Genomic DNA, 18,176 nt, shown 5'->3' with positions numbered 1-18,176 from the left:
ACCGTCAGCTGTTGCAGCAAACTCATTTGCTTGTCCAGTTGCTCTGCTTCCCTTTTGCTGCACAATGCAGTGGCAGCTTCCGCACAAAGAGGCTTCACTGTGGGATTCAAATGAAGGCGAGGGGGTGCATCGACTGGATGAAGGGGCTGGTTGTGGGGTACACGGAGGTTTGAGTTTGGAGGGTACTGAATGAGCCAATGGAAAATGGGAGAGGGGGTTGATAGTTGTTTAAGAAGGAGAGGCAGGGTGGGAAATCAGCGTAGCTCAGGCACAAATCCTGGGACAGCGGTTCTTTCTGTCCCGCTGTGACACCGACCAGCCTCCTATCAACACAGTCAAACAATACAAGAGGCCAGGCTTAATGCCACAAGAATCTGTGTGTGTGTGTGTCTTTGCTTCAAGGTGACACATTTTATTCAACAGTGCTGCCTCATTTGGGGGCAGCAGTTCTGTTTTTGAGGCAGTGCTCCACCCAGAAGCATCTGGGTGAACCCTGGAAGTGTTTGTGGGGCTTTTAGAGGTTGCCGGTGAATTCAGATGCAGTCAAATGAGAAGAGGAAGCTTGGCAAACACAGGGAAATGAGTTGCAGGTGAGGCTGAGGTCAAAGCCAAGTTGTGGTCAGAGACAAATAAAAGTAAATCCAGGGAGACAAAGAGTGACGTTTACAGTCATCCGTCTGACTTTAGCTGCGAGTCTGGTTCGTTTGACTCCAAAATTAAAGAGAAAATAAAAATCAGTCTGCATAAAGATTCCCAGTGAAAGAACCGTGACCTCTCAGTTTGAGTTTAACAGATATTTGTGATTAAATAGCTCCCTCTAGTGTGCAACTTGCGGTTGGTTCCCAACAGGAACAAGCTACAACATGTTGTTAATTGATGCATTTGATGGCACACTAAATTAGAACCAGTCAGATATTAACTGGACAGATCTTCAATTATGAAAGTCTTTAAGTATTATACAGGTAGTATTTAATTTAAGTTATTACAATGACATTTTCTTTTGATAATTTTAATGACATTTCATTAGAATAATAACATTTTTGTTAGTCTGCAGTAGGACCTAACCTATTCTCATTTCCAGATGTTCTTTAGACTGTTTACTCATCAGATCTGCATCCTCCCTAAAAATAAGTTAGTTGTCGGTTTCAAGGTTGGAATCATTGAGTCGACCAAATTCGGAAAAAGCATCTAAGTGTCTCAGAAAATGAGGAAAAATCTTTATTGAGGTTTATCTTACTGTGGAAACACTAATATTGTTGCTTATTGGTGGGTTTCTTGCTTATACAATATGTATGTATGTATATACATATACACACACACACACACACACATATATATATATATATATATATATATATATATATATATATATATATGCTTTCTGCTTACTTATTTTATTTTAAACAACCTTCACAGGTATGAGACACTAGGGACACACTCAGAACTTGTTGGATGGGGAGAGGAATGTCTGGATTTACCTCTTTAACCTGTTTGTGTGTGTGTGTGTGTGTGTGTGTGTGCGTGTGTGTGTGTGTGTGTGTGTGTGTGTGTGTGTGTGTGTGTGTATTGTCTCCCAGGTAGAAAATCAATCCTTCCTCCAGAAAGCCGTATGATATACATCACATAATAGGGGAGAAAAAAAATGACATATTACAGTCCAAAAATTTCAGAGGATATTTGCAATTTTTAAGACTGAATCCAGTGGCGTGTCCAGGCCTTTTAAAATAGGGAGGCCCAGGTGTGGCATGGGGGGCACCGGTAGTTTCTAATAAAATCTTTCTTTTCCTCCTCCTCATTCTTCTTCGAGCTGTTTTGTGTTGGTTAGAGAGCCTCTTGTTGGTGCATTACCGCCACCCATTGGAGTGGAGTGGGACTGAGATTCTAAAAACTTTTTATGTCAATATGAAAAGAATAAAAAGGAATAAAAATAATACAGAATGTTCTGTAGGCCTGAGGCTGGAAACAAATGTTAAAGGTACATGCTGCCAACAGCTGTCTTGGGTTTTGTAACACCAAGCCTTTTGTCAAACGTAAAGTAAATTTAAATGGGACTCAAGTGGGGTGGCCAATCAGAATTCAATGGCGGCATGTGCTACCCCAGGCCACATCTTGTTCCGTCAGGGTGAAAGTGATAAAAACTTCTGTCACCTAGCAGTCAGTCAAAAATAAATAAATACACAAAATACAGTACATGTCTGCATGTAACCCCCCCCCCCCCCCCCCAAAAATCAATACTCTGCTCTGCTCTTTCTGGTATCATAACACTAAATATCGTGATACTTCAGTGTATCAATGTTTTCTGACATCCCTTGCATGAGGGTTCTGTCCTTGTCAGGACCTCGTTTTAGTCCGAGTGTGTTGTTTTAAGTACACCGGGATGCTGAGGGTCCCAATAATCCTCTGGAGGGAGGATTGGGGGACGGGGTGTTTCATTAGTGAGCTTTAATTAAACTTTTTATATTCTAAGAACTTGGGACAGATGACTGAGAAACTCCTACAAAACTCTCCTACAACCTTACCCTGGATAAGCAGCAGAAAAAAGACGAATGAATGGTCCTTGAACATCGCAAGCATTGAAAAAACACATTGCAGAGTTCCAACTTCCAATAGGTAAATTACCATTAAATGATTAGAAAGCACAACACTGAATGAAACTAGTGTAAAAAGCTACAATTATGCTCTTACAAATGTGTCACTTAACAAAGGCAATCACAACAAAATATCTTAAATCATATTTATCAGTTCATTTACCGTCCTCCAACATTATCAGAGCTTTGTACCGAAAGTGCAAAGAAAACAAAGATAATAAGAAACAATCACATGAGGTGAACGTATGGCTAAATGTGTGGTGATTGAGGCATTTAGTGAAAGCTTACTACGAAGTGTTCTTCTGGTTGAATGACAGGCAATACATGTGCAAACATGTACAAAAACACAAGATGGAGAATTGGAAAACGAAAAGGATCCCTTTCTGATGTCAGAACTCCTGACAGAAAACAAACCGTAAAGCAGGTAGAGTCCAAAGGATCTAAGGTGCCGACATTACAAGTGATTTAACCCAAACTGGCACAGAGCATTTCAATCAGCAAAAATCAACAAAAGTACACGTGAAGTCAGTTTGACCAGCTGAAGGTTTCCTTCAGAGAGCATCCTGCGTCTTCGTCTTTCCTCATTTCCTCTCAAATCTGAAGCAGCTGACTGAAATTAACGCTACGATTAAATACCAAAATGGATGCTGTTACCCTCCAGTTAAAACTATTCATAAAATCTGATGGAGACGTTGGAAACTTTTCACACACAGTGGTCAGTCTGATGGAAGTCTTGTGTATCAGTCTCTAACAAGAGACAGTTCAGTGGGACAGAGATGAGACATTAAGAACAGAAACTAGCGTGTCTCTGTCAGAGCAGCTCGGCTCTGTGAGCGAGGGACTTCAGGTGAACGGTGCAGCTGATACGCTGCTGTGTGTAGTCTTCGCTTAGTCCTCTTCCTCTCTTTAGAAGAGCTGGATCATGGACTCTCGCGACTTCCCCACGCCGATCCATTTGACTGAGGAAGACGGAAGCAGGAAAGAGGTGCTTTACCAACCACAAGAGACTTTTTTTTTAACTTTTAAAGTTATTTTGTTGTACTTAACTCAAATAAAGAAAAAAATAATCAAGATCTTAAAATAACAAGTTTCCCCTTCACAATAATAACTCAATTTCCAGTATGTGTGTCATAAGATGAGCATGCGTGCACTCATGTGAACCTACCAGGCACTCCCACATGATCCTCGATGAAGCGTACATATTTTTGAGCGCTCTCGGGCAAATCCTCGAAGCTTCTAGCGGTCGAGGTGTCGCTGTTCCAGCCAGGCAGCGTCTCATACTGGACCTCAACACGGTGCAACACTTCCTGATTGGCTGCCACAAATCATTCAACCAGTATCAAACCATTAACTTTCCACTTTCAATTGTGTTAAAACAAACAAGAAAAAGACACTTGTTTATTCACAGCATCCATGTAAAATACTATAAGAAGTTTTTTAATCCTTCATTAAATCATAAACTCACCTGGAAAGTGAGGTATAGTTTCGTTATCAACTTTGTAAGCTACGCCCACTTTGATCTCTGGCAATACGTCAAGTATGTCAAGTTTTGTAAGAGCTAAACTGAAAGAAAGAAGAGGAACAACTTAACAAATATAAAACGATTTAAGTAGAAAATAAATATACACAATAAAAAAATCTTAAGGGAAAAAGATAATCTGCAATATGTTATCGTACGCAGTGAAGCCATTAATCATGTGTGCATATTTGAGGAGCACCAGATCCAGCCAACCACATCGTCGTTTTCTGCCCGTTGTCACGCCAACCTCCTTCCCCCGAGACTGAAGCAGCTCTCCGATGTCCTAAAAAAACATTCCAATTGTCATTTTCTGCTGCAAAACTAAAACTATCCCATAGTTAAAACCTGGCCTAATCCTTAGTCATAAGAAGAAAAAGTCTCAAGTATCGAGCGTAAAAAATGTGTGTGTGTGTGTGTGTGTGTGTGTGTGTGTGTGTGTTTCAGCTGATGATGATTCAGCATGGCATCCTTTAGGTGGTGCTGTTTAACACCTTTTGTAGATGCCCTCTTCCTAAAAACAGTGTATTATCTTCTCTTTTTGAATCTGTAAAACTTTAAACACCTTGCTTTTCCTGTAACATACACCCTTGACAGCATTCATGTTTTGCATCAGCCTGTGTATCCTCTTACGTTGCACTGCTCTGAGGGGAAAGCACCGATGCCCACTCTGGTGGTGTACGCTTTAACCACGCCGTAAACCTCTCCAACGTTCTGAGGCGGCATGCCGAGGCCAGTGCACACCCCGCCCACCGTGCAGTTGGACGACGTCACGAACGGATACGTCCCTGAAATCAAACCAGTCAGGAAAACTCGTCACGCTTTTGAATAACAGCAGAAACCAGCAAGCGTGTGTGTGTGTGTGTGTGTGTGTGTGTGTGTGTGAAACATGCTCTCAAGCCCTGAAATGAGACGTTCAAGTACAGTGATTCAGACTGTGTTGATGGTGGTCATTCCTCATGGTCCGCTCTGATACAGGGCTGGGTCGTGTGTGTCATTATTAAAACAGAAATGTACTACCATTGTGCTCTAGGAGCAGCCTTACAAAAACCCATCTTCTGTCTGACCAACTCACAGGCGGCTGTCACCAGGTGTCCGTGCTCATGCAGTCAGGACACAATGAGTGAATTTAGCATGTGCCTTTATGTTTCAAACATTTACACTCACCACCACTGTCCCTTCTCTAAGCTCCAAGCAGGCTTTTATCAAGAGCAATACAAACTTTTAGATGATCTGGAACAACGTTAGCAGAAAGCATGGCTCACACACTGATTTACCAACCAAAGTCTATGTCCAGTAGAGCTGCGTTGGCTCCTTCCACCAGGATTTTCTTCGGAGGGCCATGAAGAGCCTCGTACATGTAGTGCACACCGTCCCTCACCATGGGCTTAAGCTGCTCCACGTAGTCCTATGGCAAAACATATAAACCCTTAAGAAAATTTAACACAATTAATTCTCCTTTTGTTATTAATTTATTTACCTTTAACTTAACTAGCTCTCCCTCTATGTCGATCTCCAGGGTTGGGTACATCGACTTGTACTGCTGAGCCAGAACTTTATACCTGTAGCAGGCAACAGGGATTCATTTACTTAACATAATCTATTTAGTCCCAACCAGGAAATTATGGACGAAACTGAGAACTCTATAATTGTGGCTTCTGGCTCTTGGAGGGTGCAGACGCTTTTTTTCCTTCTCTACTCCATATCTTATCCTCAAGGCCTTTGTCTGTCTGTGTGTGCTGGGTGCACGGCTGCTTCTGCATTTTAATGGAAACTGGAAACTGAAATTCACTTAAATGGATCTCGTCAGTTGGTCTCTCAACACGATTGATACATTTTTTTCAACGATGACAACGGGAGAAGGGGCTCCCGGATGCCCCGTCAGGACAGACCCAGTTGGACGCATCATGGACTCCTGGAAACAGTGGAACTTGATCTGTCTTTCTCAGCTGTCTGTGGAGGACTCTGAAGATGTGTGGATATTCGTGGTGTAAGGTTATGAAGTTCATCATTTTCAGCTCCACACAGCTGCCCCCTGTGCACAGTAAAACCCGTTTTGAAAACGCCAAGGTCGGGTGTTCCTCAGACTGTTTATATTCCAGGAGAAGAGTCCGAAGGAGAAGAAGAACGCTTTCAATAATCAAAGTACTTAATTTGTGATTAAAGCTATTCGAAACAGATGTTGATCAATAATAATCAAGTGAATGATCTGTGAAATAAATATGTCATGATTTATGTTTAATGAAAACAGGACTATTGCACAGACAGACTGATCCTCATCTCCATAGAAACGCATGACACATTGTTCCAACCAATCAGAGCTTTCGGCTGCCGCAGGAGAATCTGGCTTGTTGACTTAAAGTATCCAATCCGCTTTACTAAAACTTATCAACAATTCAGAGATATAAAACAAGGCAACGCCATTTTAAAGTCAGTTCCATTTTGACTTCAGTTCTATTCACTGTCATCCTAAAGAAAAGCACAGCCTGGCCAGATGTGTTTTCTTCTTTAAACTAAGAACTGTGAAGTTGGAGATTTTCGTCGTTTAACAACCAGACGACATCCTTTCAAAATAAGAGCACCTGCTGACGCTGCCGATCGGTACCGGGGTCGACCCTTCAGACGGGCTTTGACGTGCTGCGACCGCTGCTCCGACAGCTCCAGTACACATCCGAGGTCTCCAGACCTGGCATTTCCTGATCTACCTGGGAGGCCCCCCACTGGGTACGTACACCGCAAAATAGCAGCTCATGTCATCACTTTATAAGCCTCGTGATATCTAGTCATAACAAAGACTACCAGATTCAATGACGTCAGCCTAAGGAGTCTGAACCAACCACACACACACACACACACGCACCAACACAACATCCAAATCCATTTTCATCCATCACAGAGTTAGTCCTGGTAGATTGTTTAGAATTTATAATTCAGAAATTAAAGATTCTCAAACGATCCCATCTCTCTCTCTTTTCTTGTCTCAAAGTCAATACAGAGTGTTTAATTAAACTCCCTGATGATAAAAACAGCCCATCTTCTGATTATAAAAAGTGATCTACTTACAGTGTATTAAAATACAACTCTAGATAGTTACATCACTTCAATTCCGTTACAGTGGTGTTGGTGTCAGGTTTCCTGCTCATTGGCCTTGGAGGCTACCTGGCTTACCGGAAAATTAACGAGCTGTCGAAGAATATTGGCCTGATCCCGGAGCTCAGAGATGGTTTGCACCGCGCTGTGAATTCACAGACTCAAATAATTGTCGAGATGAATTGTAAGCTTGGGACTTTGGCGGAGATTCATTCTTTGGCACAAAAGATGGATGCCATCAAGGAGAGAGTGGACAAATCGGCACGGATTGGGATAGATAAATGTCCATTATTGGGATTTTGAGAGGTTGAGGACCAACAAACTGTAAGACAGAGAGGAAATTATCTCTGTCTGGCCCCAAAACAATTTCTAATCTGAATCTGGCGCCCTTGAGCCAGCAAGGCTCCAACGAAAACTCCCCCCCTAAGAAGATATGTGGAATGTGCCGTCGCTATGGCAACTCAACTCTGTATCCTTTCCCAGCCTGGGCGGGACTGCGGGAAGGCCGCTGAAACGTTCCAGGGTCACTGCAACCCTCCAACCCTCAATGCTCCTCCCCCTATCCACACTGAAGTGACATGCACTGCTCATCGCGGCTGCAGGAACTGAAGTGGGGATAGTCCCAACCCACCACCCCACATAGTGGACACCTATGTTGTGTTGTCTGAAGTCTGTTGCATATCTGTTTGAGGCGTTTTTTTTGCAGAGCAAAGCTGCCCTCCTGGTGGAGGGTAACTCTGAAGTGCCTTTTTTCCCCTCCACCTGAACCAATCCTCATGTAACCCTCTTATCTCTATTAAGGTAGCGCGACTCAGGGTTGCGAATGACCACAGTCACCAATTCTTGTCATGTGTCTTGCCCATGTATGTCTGATCTCTGAATTGTGTGTACTGAAACTCTAATTTCCCTCTGGGATTAATAAAGTATCTTTGATTTGATTTGATAGTAAATCCTAGTAAAAGTTGTAAAAGTTTATGTTTTGTAAGGTCTCAACATGATATATGTTTTCTTTTGTTATTTCATTCTCATTGTAATGTTTGTTGTATTTTCTATGGACTTGTGTCTGGAATGAAGTGTATTAATAATAATAATAATACTGTAATAATAATAATAAATACAAAGCTCCACCCACCTGGCATGGAAAGCCTTTATGGCCTCCAAACCATTTAAAAAATACCAAGAAAAGAAATAGGGTAACACTTCCTTTTACAGTCCCCTAATTACTAAGTACTTAAATGGTAATTACATATTAAGTTACAGTGTATTATTGTTTCTGAGTTCTTAAACGGTTATTACCACATAACTCAGGTTCAATTCTAGTTTTATTGTATTAATCATTACCAGTAAATACTGCTTTACACAATAATTACACTTTATTACATTTATACACTTTAATTACACAATAATACACTTTAACTTACTATGTGATTACCATGTAAGTACTTAGTAATTAGGGGACTGTAAAAGGAAGCGTTACCAGAAATGGTACAGTAGTCTGAGTGTTTGCTGTATTCTGTCACTATTATAAAGTAATGAATGATTATTGGTTGGTTTAATTTAATTTTTGTCAAAAATATGAAAATGCCAAAAAAGTGACATTCAATTTTGGGTTTCTGTTTAATCTTTTTTTGTTTTGTTTGTTTGTTTTTAAAAAACTGACACTTTAAAGCTGCAACTGCAAATTTGTAAAACAAATGACCTTAAAACATTGTTTTCATGTCTCTAAACATTGTTTTAACATAGTATAGCCATAAATATACTTTGGAGATAAAGAAAAAAAAAACTCCACCAATAACACGTTTTGGACTGAAAACAACTATTGAACCATCCAGTTGATGGTCTCGCCACACTTCCGCACATCCCTGGGTCCTGCACACATGACTCACTCACGTATTTAGCAACAGAACATCACTGGTGTGAGAGATTCTCTGCTCAGTACTATCAGGGAAGGAGAAACAGTTGGCTGCTACCACTTCAACTTTAGGACAAACTACCAGAGTCCCAAAAAGAAAAACACCATTTGAAATCACGTAAACAATAAAAGATGTTTGGACCTAGAAAATGGCAACTGGTGTTTTGCGGTCTATAGTTTCCCTTGACAATGTGAGTTTCCAATTCCTGTCAATGTCTCATTCGGATAAACTTTGATAACACATAATGATTTTTTTTAGTTTTATGTGTGCTTGACTCATTTGAAACAAATTCAGTTAAATCGATTAAAACCACTTAATTTTCAAGGCAAATTACTTGACAAATGCAATAAAAATCACTTAGCCTGAGCTACAAAAAGAACACAAAACTGACTTATCCAACCAAGATTTCTACATGAACTGCTACATAATTAATAAGAATCTACTTTAGCGTCAGTTCAACTAATCCGCGTTTATGGAATCGTTTTCCCATCAGACAATCCATATGGCCACTTCTATCACCCAGTTTAAATCACCGCTGAAAACATTATTCAGGCAGGCTTTCTCGAATACCTAATGTAACCTATCTACTTCCTACTGTTATATTATGTAGATTTTACTTAAGCGTCAATGTGCAATGTATTTCTTTATGATAATGATCTACTGATTGATTATTTATGACTTATCTGTTGATAATTTTAACTTGAATTGTTAGTTTAGCATTTTACTGTTTCATTTTTAACTTGTGTCTGTTTAACTGTTTGATTTGTATTTTTAGCTTAACAAAGAGTGTTTGAACCTGTATTATGTCATTTCTGTTAAAGTGGCCTTGAGAGTCCCGAAAGGAGCTTACAAATGAATGTGTTATTATTATTTCTTTGAAAGTAAATGTTTAATCAGTGAGTCAGGGTTAGGTGGAACAGTAGAACAGGCTGAGCAGGTGTGTTTAAGTGCACCTACCTTATATATTAAAGTAATCTGAAACTGTATGACTGACCTTTCTGAGAACTGATGGAAGTCTGCCAGTAAGTCACATATTCTGAGACCGCTACGAGCTGCCTTGGCAGAGTACACCGGACCAATCCCCTTCTTTGTAGTCCCGAGGCTGGACAGAGAGGAGAACAGAAACACCTTAACATGCATTCACAGCTTGCTGTGTCGTAGCAACAAACTTCATCATGTAAGTCCAGTAAAGCAGTAAGTTTTACTACTTAAAATTCAGCAAGATCCTTGCATCTAATACGACTGAAAAAAAGCTTTCATCCATTCATCTGCCCAACTTTACTTAAGTTTCAGGTCATTGTTTAATGAAGAACAGAGACCAAATTTGTACGTCCAAAAACACCAAAACACAAAATATCTCCTCTAGAGCATCAGCCGTATGTCACCCTGTAAAATAAATGGAAAAGACTCAAAAAAGACAAACAGACATTTTACTGCAGCAGCATGTACATCCTGTAACTCCTATTAAAAGGGACGCTTGGCACAACCGTATGCAAAGTACAAAACAGAAATAGACCAAGATCCTCTGTGGTTATTGGGTTTCACACCCAGCACCGGCCAGAGTAAAACACGCAGTATCCAGTTACAGTGTGTACGAAATGTCTGAGTAAAAGCTGAATGTAGCATTACCACTGCTACAGACATTACTGACTTTTACAGTTTTATTTTTATGAGATATTGGGCTGTTTGTGAGAATAATCTAGTCTGACATCTTGACAAAAAGGGGTGAGAATTTGCAATAATCTGGCACACTAAAAATCAGAGGTGTGACCAAGTCACTGCTTTGCAAGTCACAAGTAAGTCAAGTCTTTCCAGTCAAGTCCAAGTCAAAGACAATCAAGTCCAAGTCGAGTCCAAAGTCGATGATGTGGAAGTCCAAGTCCTTAACTTTCAGTTTTCAAGTCTTTATCAAGTCATCTGTCCAACTTAAATTTAATGACAATGATAATAAATAAATTCCAGAATTAAAGCTTTTTAAAGTTTCATTTATTTGCTCAAACAAGCAGAAAGTGCAACTGAAACCGATTATAAACAAAGTGCTGCTGCATTCAGCAGAACAAGATCAAATCCAGAACGAAGAATGATTTATGACTTTTGTCCACATCGTGCATCGCTTTTGTGCCAAAATATCAAATTTGCTCAAGTCATCATCAAGTCAACAGATGCAAATCGATTCAAGTCGCAAGTCATTGGCGTTCAAGTCCGAGTGGTCGTAAGTCTTTATAGATTTTATCAAGTCAGAAGTCATTAAAATAAAGTCTTGAGTCTGACTCGAGTCCAAGTCATGTGACTCGAGCCCACACCTCTGCTAAAAATACTAAAAACAAAATCATATTTGCAATTTTTAAGACTAAATTAGAAAACTCAGGCCAGACGCATCTTCGTTATAGCGTGATCTTGTTGTTACATAAGAACAAAGGCGGCAAAATCTGCTGCCACCTAGCAGTCAGAGTTTGAATTGAAGCACATACAAATAAACACAGTAAATGTTTGTATACGATTCTGAAAAATAAATTGTTACACAGCTTATATTGACTCATCCTAACCCCAACACTTCCCTTCATGTCTTCCCTTAAAATTTGTATATTTCACAAGTTAATGTGTGTGTGTTTTTTTAATCACCTGTAAAACAAAGGAAATAGAGCTCATAATGTGGAGAAGTGCAAAACATTACTAATGAACATGTAACAAATAGATTAATGAAAAAATTCAACATGATTAGTTAAATAAAAAACACTTCAATAAAAATCAAACACAATGATTCTGACATCTGGAAAGTTGCTTGTGTTAAAGACACACTTGGTAGTTTTGCTTACTGATAGCACCCCCTAGTGTTAGTTATGAATTCTCTGTGGTCAAATAGAAAATAAAACCCATCTCCTCACTGTGCGTTCATCTTTTTAACACTTTAATTTAACTGCTGGAATGTCTCTCCAGTCTTCTTTAGTGTCTATTAGGGATGTAAGAAAATATCGATATGGCAATATGTCGTGATATTGTTTCGTGCAATATTATATCGATATTCAAAAGCCGTGTATCGACTTTTGGGAAGAATTCACATGCAAACATTTGTGTATTCTCATTTCCTTTGGTGCAATTCAAACACCGACTTCTAGTTGGCAGCAGTGTGCAGTGGGTTTTGTTTCCACTATTGAAATGTAAATCTCTTTATTATGGTTCAGATACATCACGATAAACATGTTAAGTATCAGTTTGGACAGTTTATTGAAATTTCCTACAATAGATTCAGTCTAAAGAAATCACTACTATTGACTGGCTGAATGTATCGCAATAGGGCTGCAACAAACGATTATTTGGATAATCGATTAATCGGATGGGGTCTCGACACGATTAATCGATTAATCAGATTACATGGGGAAATTTTTAAAAACTGCTAGGGAAACGTTATTTCTCTCCTTCCTTCACTTTATTTAACACAACATTATTAGAAAACAGTTCAATAGCAGAAAAACAACATGCCATCACCTAAATTGTCTTATAAGGTGTATAGACAGAGACCCTAAGCTACATCTATCTGTGACCTAAAATGCTTGGTCCAAGTTAAACAGCTTAAGGGCAATTCTCATCTGTTTTGTTTGATCTCATCTGTTGACATTTATTTTAAATGTAATTAAACATAGGCTGTGAATTAATCAAAATTGATCACTATTTCCAAAAATGACTGAAAAAATACCAAATAAAACAAAAGTAAATGAATGCCATCCTCCTTGCGATGATGCCCTGGGCAACTGCCATAAAGTCACATCAAGAAATGCTGCTGATCATTCCAATGATCCCAAATAGACTCACATTAGGCCACATGAAAGCAAATGAACCCAAAAATATATTAACCAGTATATAACTGCACTCTCACACAACACGCCTGCAGCAACAGTTAGGACTCCTCCCTCCCTTTTAAAAGCGTTTTTGCTTCTGAGGACATTGTGGTTGTAAAACCACATGCTAGTAGTCTGGCCCCTGTGTGATCAACCAGTTTCTGCGGGAATGTGACGGCGGAACCAGGGCCAGATTAATACTTTGTTGTACCCTGGGCAACAATATTCAAGGGCTCCATCATCACGACCCAAGGATCACCATAATGTGGTCACATACAGAATATTTTACTGTAATATGCAGTAAATATACTCAATACTTGAATGCCTGACAACACGTAACCCACCCAGAGTAACCTTTGACCCACCTCGTGTGGACTGACCAATGAGGAGAGGGTCTTAACTTGAGGCCCTCTCTTCATTGGTCAGTCTGCATGAGACTGACTCTCAACTGACGTTCAGTCGTAGGCAGCGAAGCGTCTCTGTGCAGTGCAAAAGCCCGGGTGGACAGTTTGTTTAATGTAGGGTGACCATATTTCCATTTCCAAACAAGAGGACAGGGGATCTGTGCCTATGATGTCACACTATGGCAACGCCACACAAACCATGTTGGGACCCATTTTTTGTAAGAACTAAATTAATATCAGATTCTGCCAATTAAAGGGCTCTAAAACAATTCATATGTAAATATTTTGCATATTTAATGCAAAATCTAATTTTTCTGCTTTAGTGCTGCAACAAGGTTTTATTAATAATAAATTATTATACCTTTTGTTTTACTACAGCATCGGTAAGCTTCCTGTGCACAGATTATTCAGGATGCTTGTTTCAGCTGTGAGATTAGACGATAGGATCAATGAAAAAATAAGTTGTCACACACTCCATGGAAACTTTCAGAGAATCCACAAATAGTGGCTTTCAAATGGTTTTGTTACTTTTTGCAAGTTTATAAAAGAAGCAGATGAGACAGCATGTCTGATAATATTAGAACATGTCAGTAATGTCTGAGGGGCTTTTATAAACACTGTATAACTAACACTCCTGGAGAGGGTATGAATAACACAGAGGCTTCTGGGGAGCCCAGTTATTGGGGGGGGGGGGGGGGGGGGGGGGGCATTTTGCCTTGGCCCCCAAAATGTCTTGAAACGGCCCTGGGTGTGTGACTGAGTTTTGAAGGTGATCTGAATTGTATCAGATGTATAAATATAACATGTGTATAACTTATTGTTTTATACAGGTAAACACTTGTAGTGGAGATAAATCTACCTACATTTGACTTTTCAACACTTTGTTTTGTTTTCTTGTTTTTATTTAACTATTTTCCTGTCCTGTCTGTCTCTCATCTTCCTGCATCTCCTCTTAATTCTCCAGAAAATCTGTTGCCTGGATTCTTACCTTTTCACCTCATCAGTTACTTTTGAGCAGATCAAAGAGATCTCCTGACCGCAAAGCGCAGAGCGCGTTTTCGATGCTGCGTGAGGTGACATCACCACAGCACAGGTGATGAGCTCCACAGTAGCGAGCTTCAGGCACAAATAAGACAGAAAATAGAGAACATGTGCGGACATGAACGATCGTGTGCTAATTATAGTTTTTTGGTTGCGCCACTTTGAGAATGGACCGTGCGCTGGAAGCAGCTGCCTGGATCGCTGCGCAACAATGCGGAACCGGTTCGCAGCAGCGCAAGTCTGCCGGCTCTCCCTCGCGCTGATCTGCGGCTCTCCCTCGCGCTGATCTGCCGGCTCTCCCTCGCGCTGATCTGCCGGCTCTCCCTCGCGCTGATCTCCCGTTTCTCCCTTGCGCTGATCTGCCGGCTCTCCCTCGCGCTGATCTGCCGGCTCTCCCTCGCGCTGATCTGCCGGCTCTCCCTCGCGCTGATCTGCGGCTCTCCCTCGCGCTGATCTGCCGGCTCTCCCTCGCGCTGATCTGACTTGCTCTGGTCTGCGCGCAACGGCGGGCGGGAAGGGGGGGGGGGGGGGGGGGGGCGCTTTTGGAAGAGTTGTGCGACACAACGAATCGATGACGCAATTCGTTGCCAACGCTTTTAGTAATCGATTTTCATCGAATTTATCGATTCGTTGTTGCAGCCCTACATCGCAATATATCGTGATATATTGTATCGTCTCCCCCGTATCGTGATGCATATTGTATTGCCAGAATTTCATCAATACACATCCCTAGTGTCTGTAGGAGTGATTCATCACTAAATCAAACAAATCAGCTGTGTTCATGATCTAAAACATGCAGGAAATGCTCTGGAAGCAGAATGCAGATGTCAACAGCTAAGTCCAACAGGTGGTGGCATGCCAGTCTGAAGTTGCAAGTGCAGTATTCTGGTTACAGAGGGTGATGGGGTTTCTGTGGTACATTTAATTAACTCATCCACTGCCATTGACAACTAAATTTGTCATTTTAAATCCAACAGCTCGCTGCCACTGACTACTAAAGTCATCAATAGTATTTTTTTACAGGGCGGGCGTCGGAACGAGACCCCGCACTATAAGAATTAACATCACATCTCTAAAGCTGATCTTCATCCACGCATGTCACACGTCACGTGATCAGGAAGCAGAAAATCCATGCGTTAGATCTTTTGGGCTGCTGCTGTGAAAAAAGCAAGGAGCAAACCGGAAAAGCTTCTTCTTCTCACAATTCGACAACGAATTCTGAAAGAACAGATAACACTAGAAACAGGCTGATTCTTCCTGATGTAAGAGGTGAGTCTACTCTTTCTTTTGGTCATTTTGGCGTTTACATGATCATAGAGCACAATATTCTGTGACCTTCAAAAACAGTAAAAACTCTGGCAGTCAGGGGCTTTTCTAATCAGGAAACGGCTGGCGGTTAATGAGTTCAACTTGCAAAGGGTCACTTTAGCACACACTGGCTCAAGAAAATGGTTTAAAATTATGAAAAAAAGTTGCATAGCTTTATACTGAATGTTTTTATCACTTCAGCAAAACAAGCTCAGAAAATATTTTGATGTGTGCTTTTTTGGTCTTAGAAAATGTCTTAATTGTGATTCAAAACACTTATCGTTAGATCCCCGTGAGATTTTATAACCTCTGTCGCTCTGTCCCTCACACACACACACACACACACACACACACACACACACACACACACACACACACACACACACACACACACACACACACACACACACGATTGTAAGATTGGGGGCTTTGTAGTGATGTGCAAGTCATAAACGATTTGTTCAATACTCAAGAATGACTTTACCGTTACCGGCCACGTAACAACATTAAGTCAGACTCTTTACCGGTTCTTCAGCTGAGAGCCAGGAGTCGTACTGTGAGTGACTCGTTTTTGAGCTGAGAGCCAGGTGAGAGTAATGAGGGTAAGTGAATCGTTAGTTTTCTGAGTGATTCGTTCATGCCAGGGGCGGCGTTAGGCCCGGCTACTTGGGCTCAAGCCCCGGATGTTTTATGAAAAGCCCCGGATCTAAATCGCGGAAGTAACATGCAGTACCAAAGTCCAACAGAGAGGGAGCAGCTGGCAGTAGTTTGTATACAGCCTGCCTGAGCCTCCACCACTGAAGAAGAAGCCCTTCAGCAGCTGGCTTCTTCTACAGTCTCTGCCTGAAACGCATGAGTGAAGATGGACATAAGGACGTTTTTTAGGCCAAAAGTACAACGACAGAACCCCAGCTTTGATGAGACTGGTGCTGACTCAGGTTTGTGAGTCTTATTTGAAAATATTTGTTGTGCTGCTCGTTTGCCTAAAGTTAGCTTACTATCAGGTAAAGTTGTTGGGGAAAGAAAGGGAATATTTACTATCATCTCACACTAAACACTAACAGGAACAATACTCTGCCCTGAAAATGCTTAATATGTAGCTTCAGATTAAAAATTATGTGGTACAAGACAAATTTATATGATGTTGACTAGTGCGTGTCATGTGTGTGTGTGCGCGAGCGCGTGCGTGCGTGTGTGTGTTAAGCCCCGGATCTTCTTCAGTCCTAAATCCGCCCCTGGTTCATGCTATGATTCAGCACCGGACATTGCGAGCCAGTTCTCAGGGAGGGGGTAAATGACTCAAATGTGCTGTTAGCAGAGCAACGCTAATGAGCTTTTCTCACGATGTGAGCTTTGTTCTCTGAGTTTTTTCTTCCAACCCAGCAGGGTCTCACCTCTGGATTTCTAATCTAAAACCATCTGAGCTAATTCACCAACTCTGTCTCAAACACTAATTTATTTAAGACCATAAACAATACAAACTCCACATTTGTCTACCTCTATTTTCTACCTTATACCAGAATCAGGCCTATGTGCATCTTATTATAATGCATCAATTTCCTAGAAAAGTAGCAGTTGATAAGATCTGTTCTCTACTTCTGTGAATGAGATTCATGTGTTCTGTGCTATGTGTGTTTAGACCATTTTCTTTTAAGCAAGAGGTTTCTTACTTCTTGCCTGCTTGCTCTTGCCTCTGCTGTTCCTGAATGCCATCGACGGCTTGGTGGAAGTCAAACACTGCAGAGGAGGGAGAGAGGGGACACACACTCTCACACACCTCAGAGAAAGCAAGACTCACACATCCACGAGCATTTCTTCGGGCGTACAATCGAGTTTCCGCTCGTAGATTTAAATAAAAATAATTATGGGAGCTGTCGGGGAAGGACTCACCAATATGTGCTCTATCTGAGATGATCAGCCTCTTCTCCCAGTCAGTTAGACCTAAACACACAGACGTATACCTTGAGTCAACACTGTGTTTAAAAACACGACCCTTGATGGTCACAAATAACACTCAAATAACCAGGTGCTGCTTACCTTTCCCTTTGCGTAGATTTTTTTCTGCCTCTTCAAACAGGCCTGGAAGATGGATGACAACACCGTTGCCTGAGGGGGGGGGGGGGTAGATGTAAAACTTACATGTAGGTTTACAGTCGGATTAAACATAGTGAGATTTAATAATTATGGATTTTTCTTTTGTAGAAATCTGGGAAAGTGGGAGTCTGAACTTGTTCTGTGAAGTAATGCAGGATATTCGTAAATATTTTTGGACTGAGCACCGTTAGACATCCGCTTTCGTACAGGCGTCAAACACGGAGCATGCATACCTAGACTGAGCGGCGTTTTCGAGCTGTTTACAAAGCTGCAAAGACACGTCATCATGGAGCGGCTAAGATCGCCTTCACAGCAACAACAGTTATCGACTACCTGCTTTTACTCAAAGACAGAAAGACTAAAGGATGGCCTACGGCAGCAGTGCT

At 41.0% G+C, this 18,176-nt stretch overlaps 1 protein-coding gene across 1 annotated transcript in view; it reads right to left on the bottom strand.

Annotated features, from left to right (window-relative positions):
• Positions 1 to 3,261: 3,261 nt before the first annotated feature.
• The window catches only part of adss2 (adenylosuccinate synthase 2), a 34,454-nt gene continuing 19,539 nt past the window's right edge, over positions 3,262 to 18,176 (bottom strand). Inside the window, exons 3-13 of the mRNA XM_015944580.3 lie at positions 17,734 to 17,802; positions 17,587 to 17,637; positions 17,367 to 17,433; positions 10,102 to 10,209; positions 5,585 to 5,666; positions 5,386 to 5,512; positions 4,738 to 4,892; positions 4,266 to 4,390; positions 4,054 to 4,151; positions 3,754 to 3,903; positions 3,262 to 3,547 (exon numbers count right to left, since the gene is read on the bottom strand). Of these exons, the coding sequence (XP_015800066.3) occupies positions 3,495 to 3,547; positions 3,754 to 3,903; positions 4,054 to 4,151; positions 4,266 to 4,390; positions 4,738 to 4,892; positions 5,386 to 5,512; positions 5,585 to 5,666; positions 10,102 to 10,209; positions 17,367 to 17,433; positions 17,587 to 17,637; positions 17,734 to 17,802 (1,085 nt within the window). The 3' untranslated portion in view covers positions 3,262 to 3,494. The remainder of the gene's footprint in view (positions 3,548 to 3,753; positions 3,904 to 4,053; positions 4,152 to 4,265; positions 4,391 to 4,737; positions 4,893 to 5,385; positions 5,513 to 5,584; positions 5,667 to 10,101; positions 10,210 to 17,366; positions 17,434 to 17,586; positions 17,638 to 17,733; positions 17,803 to 18,176) is intronic.

Source organism: Nothobranchius furzeri, chromosome 12 (genome assembly GCF_043380555.1).
Source record: "Nothobranchius furzeri strain GRZ-AD chromosome 12, NfurGRZ-RIMD1, whole genome shotgun sequence".
Classification (NCBI taxonomy): domain Eukaryota; kingdom Metazoa; phylum Chordata; class Actinopteri; order Cyprinodontiformes; family Nothobranchiidae; genus Nothobranchius; species Nothobranchius furzeri.
Note: the sequence above shows the minus strand (reverse complement) of the source record. Positions and strands in the feature narration are given on the sequence as shown.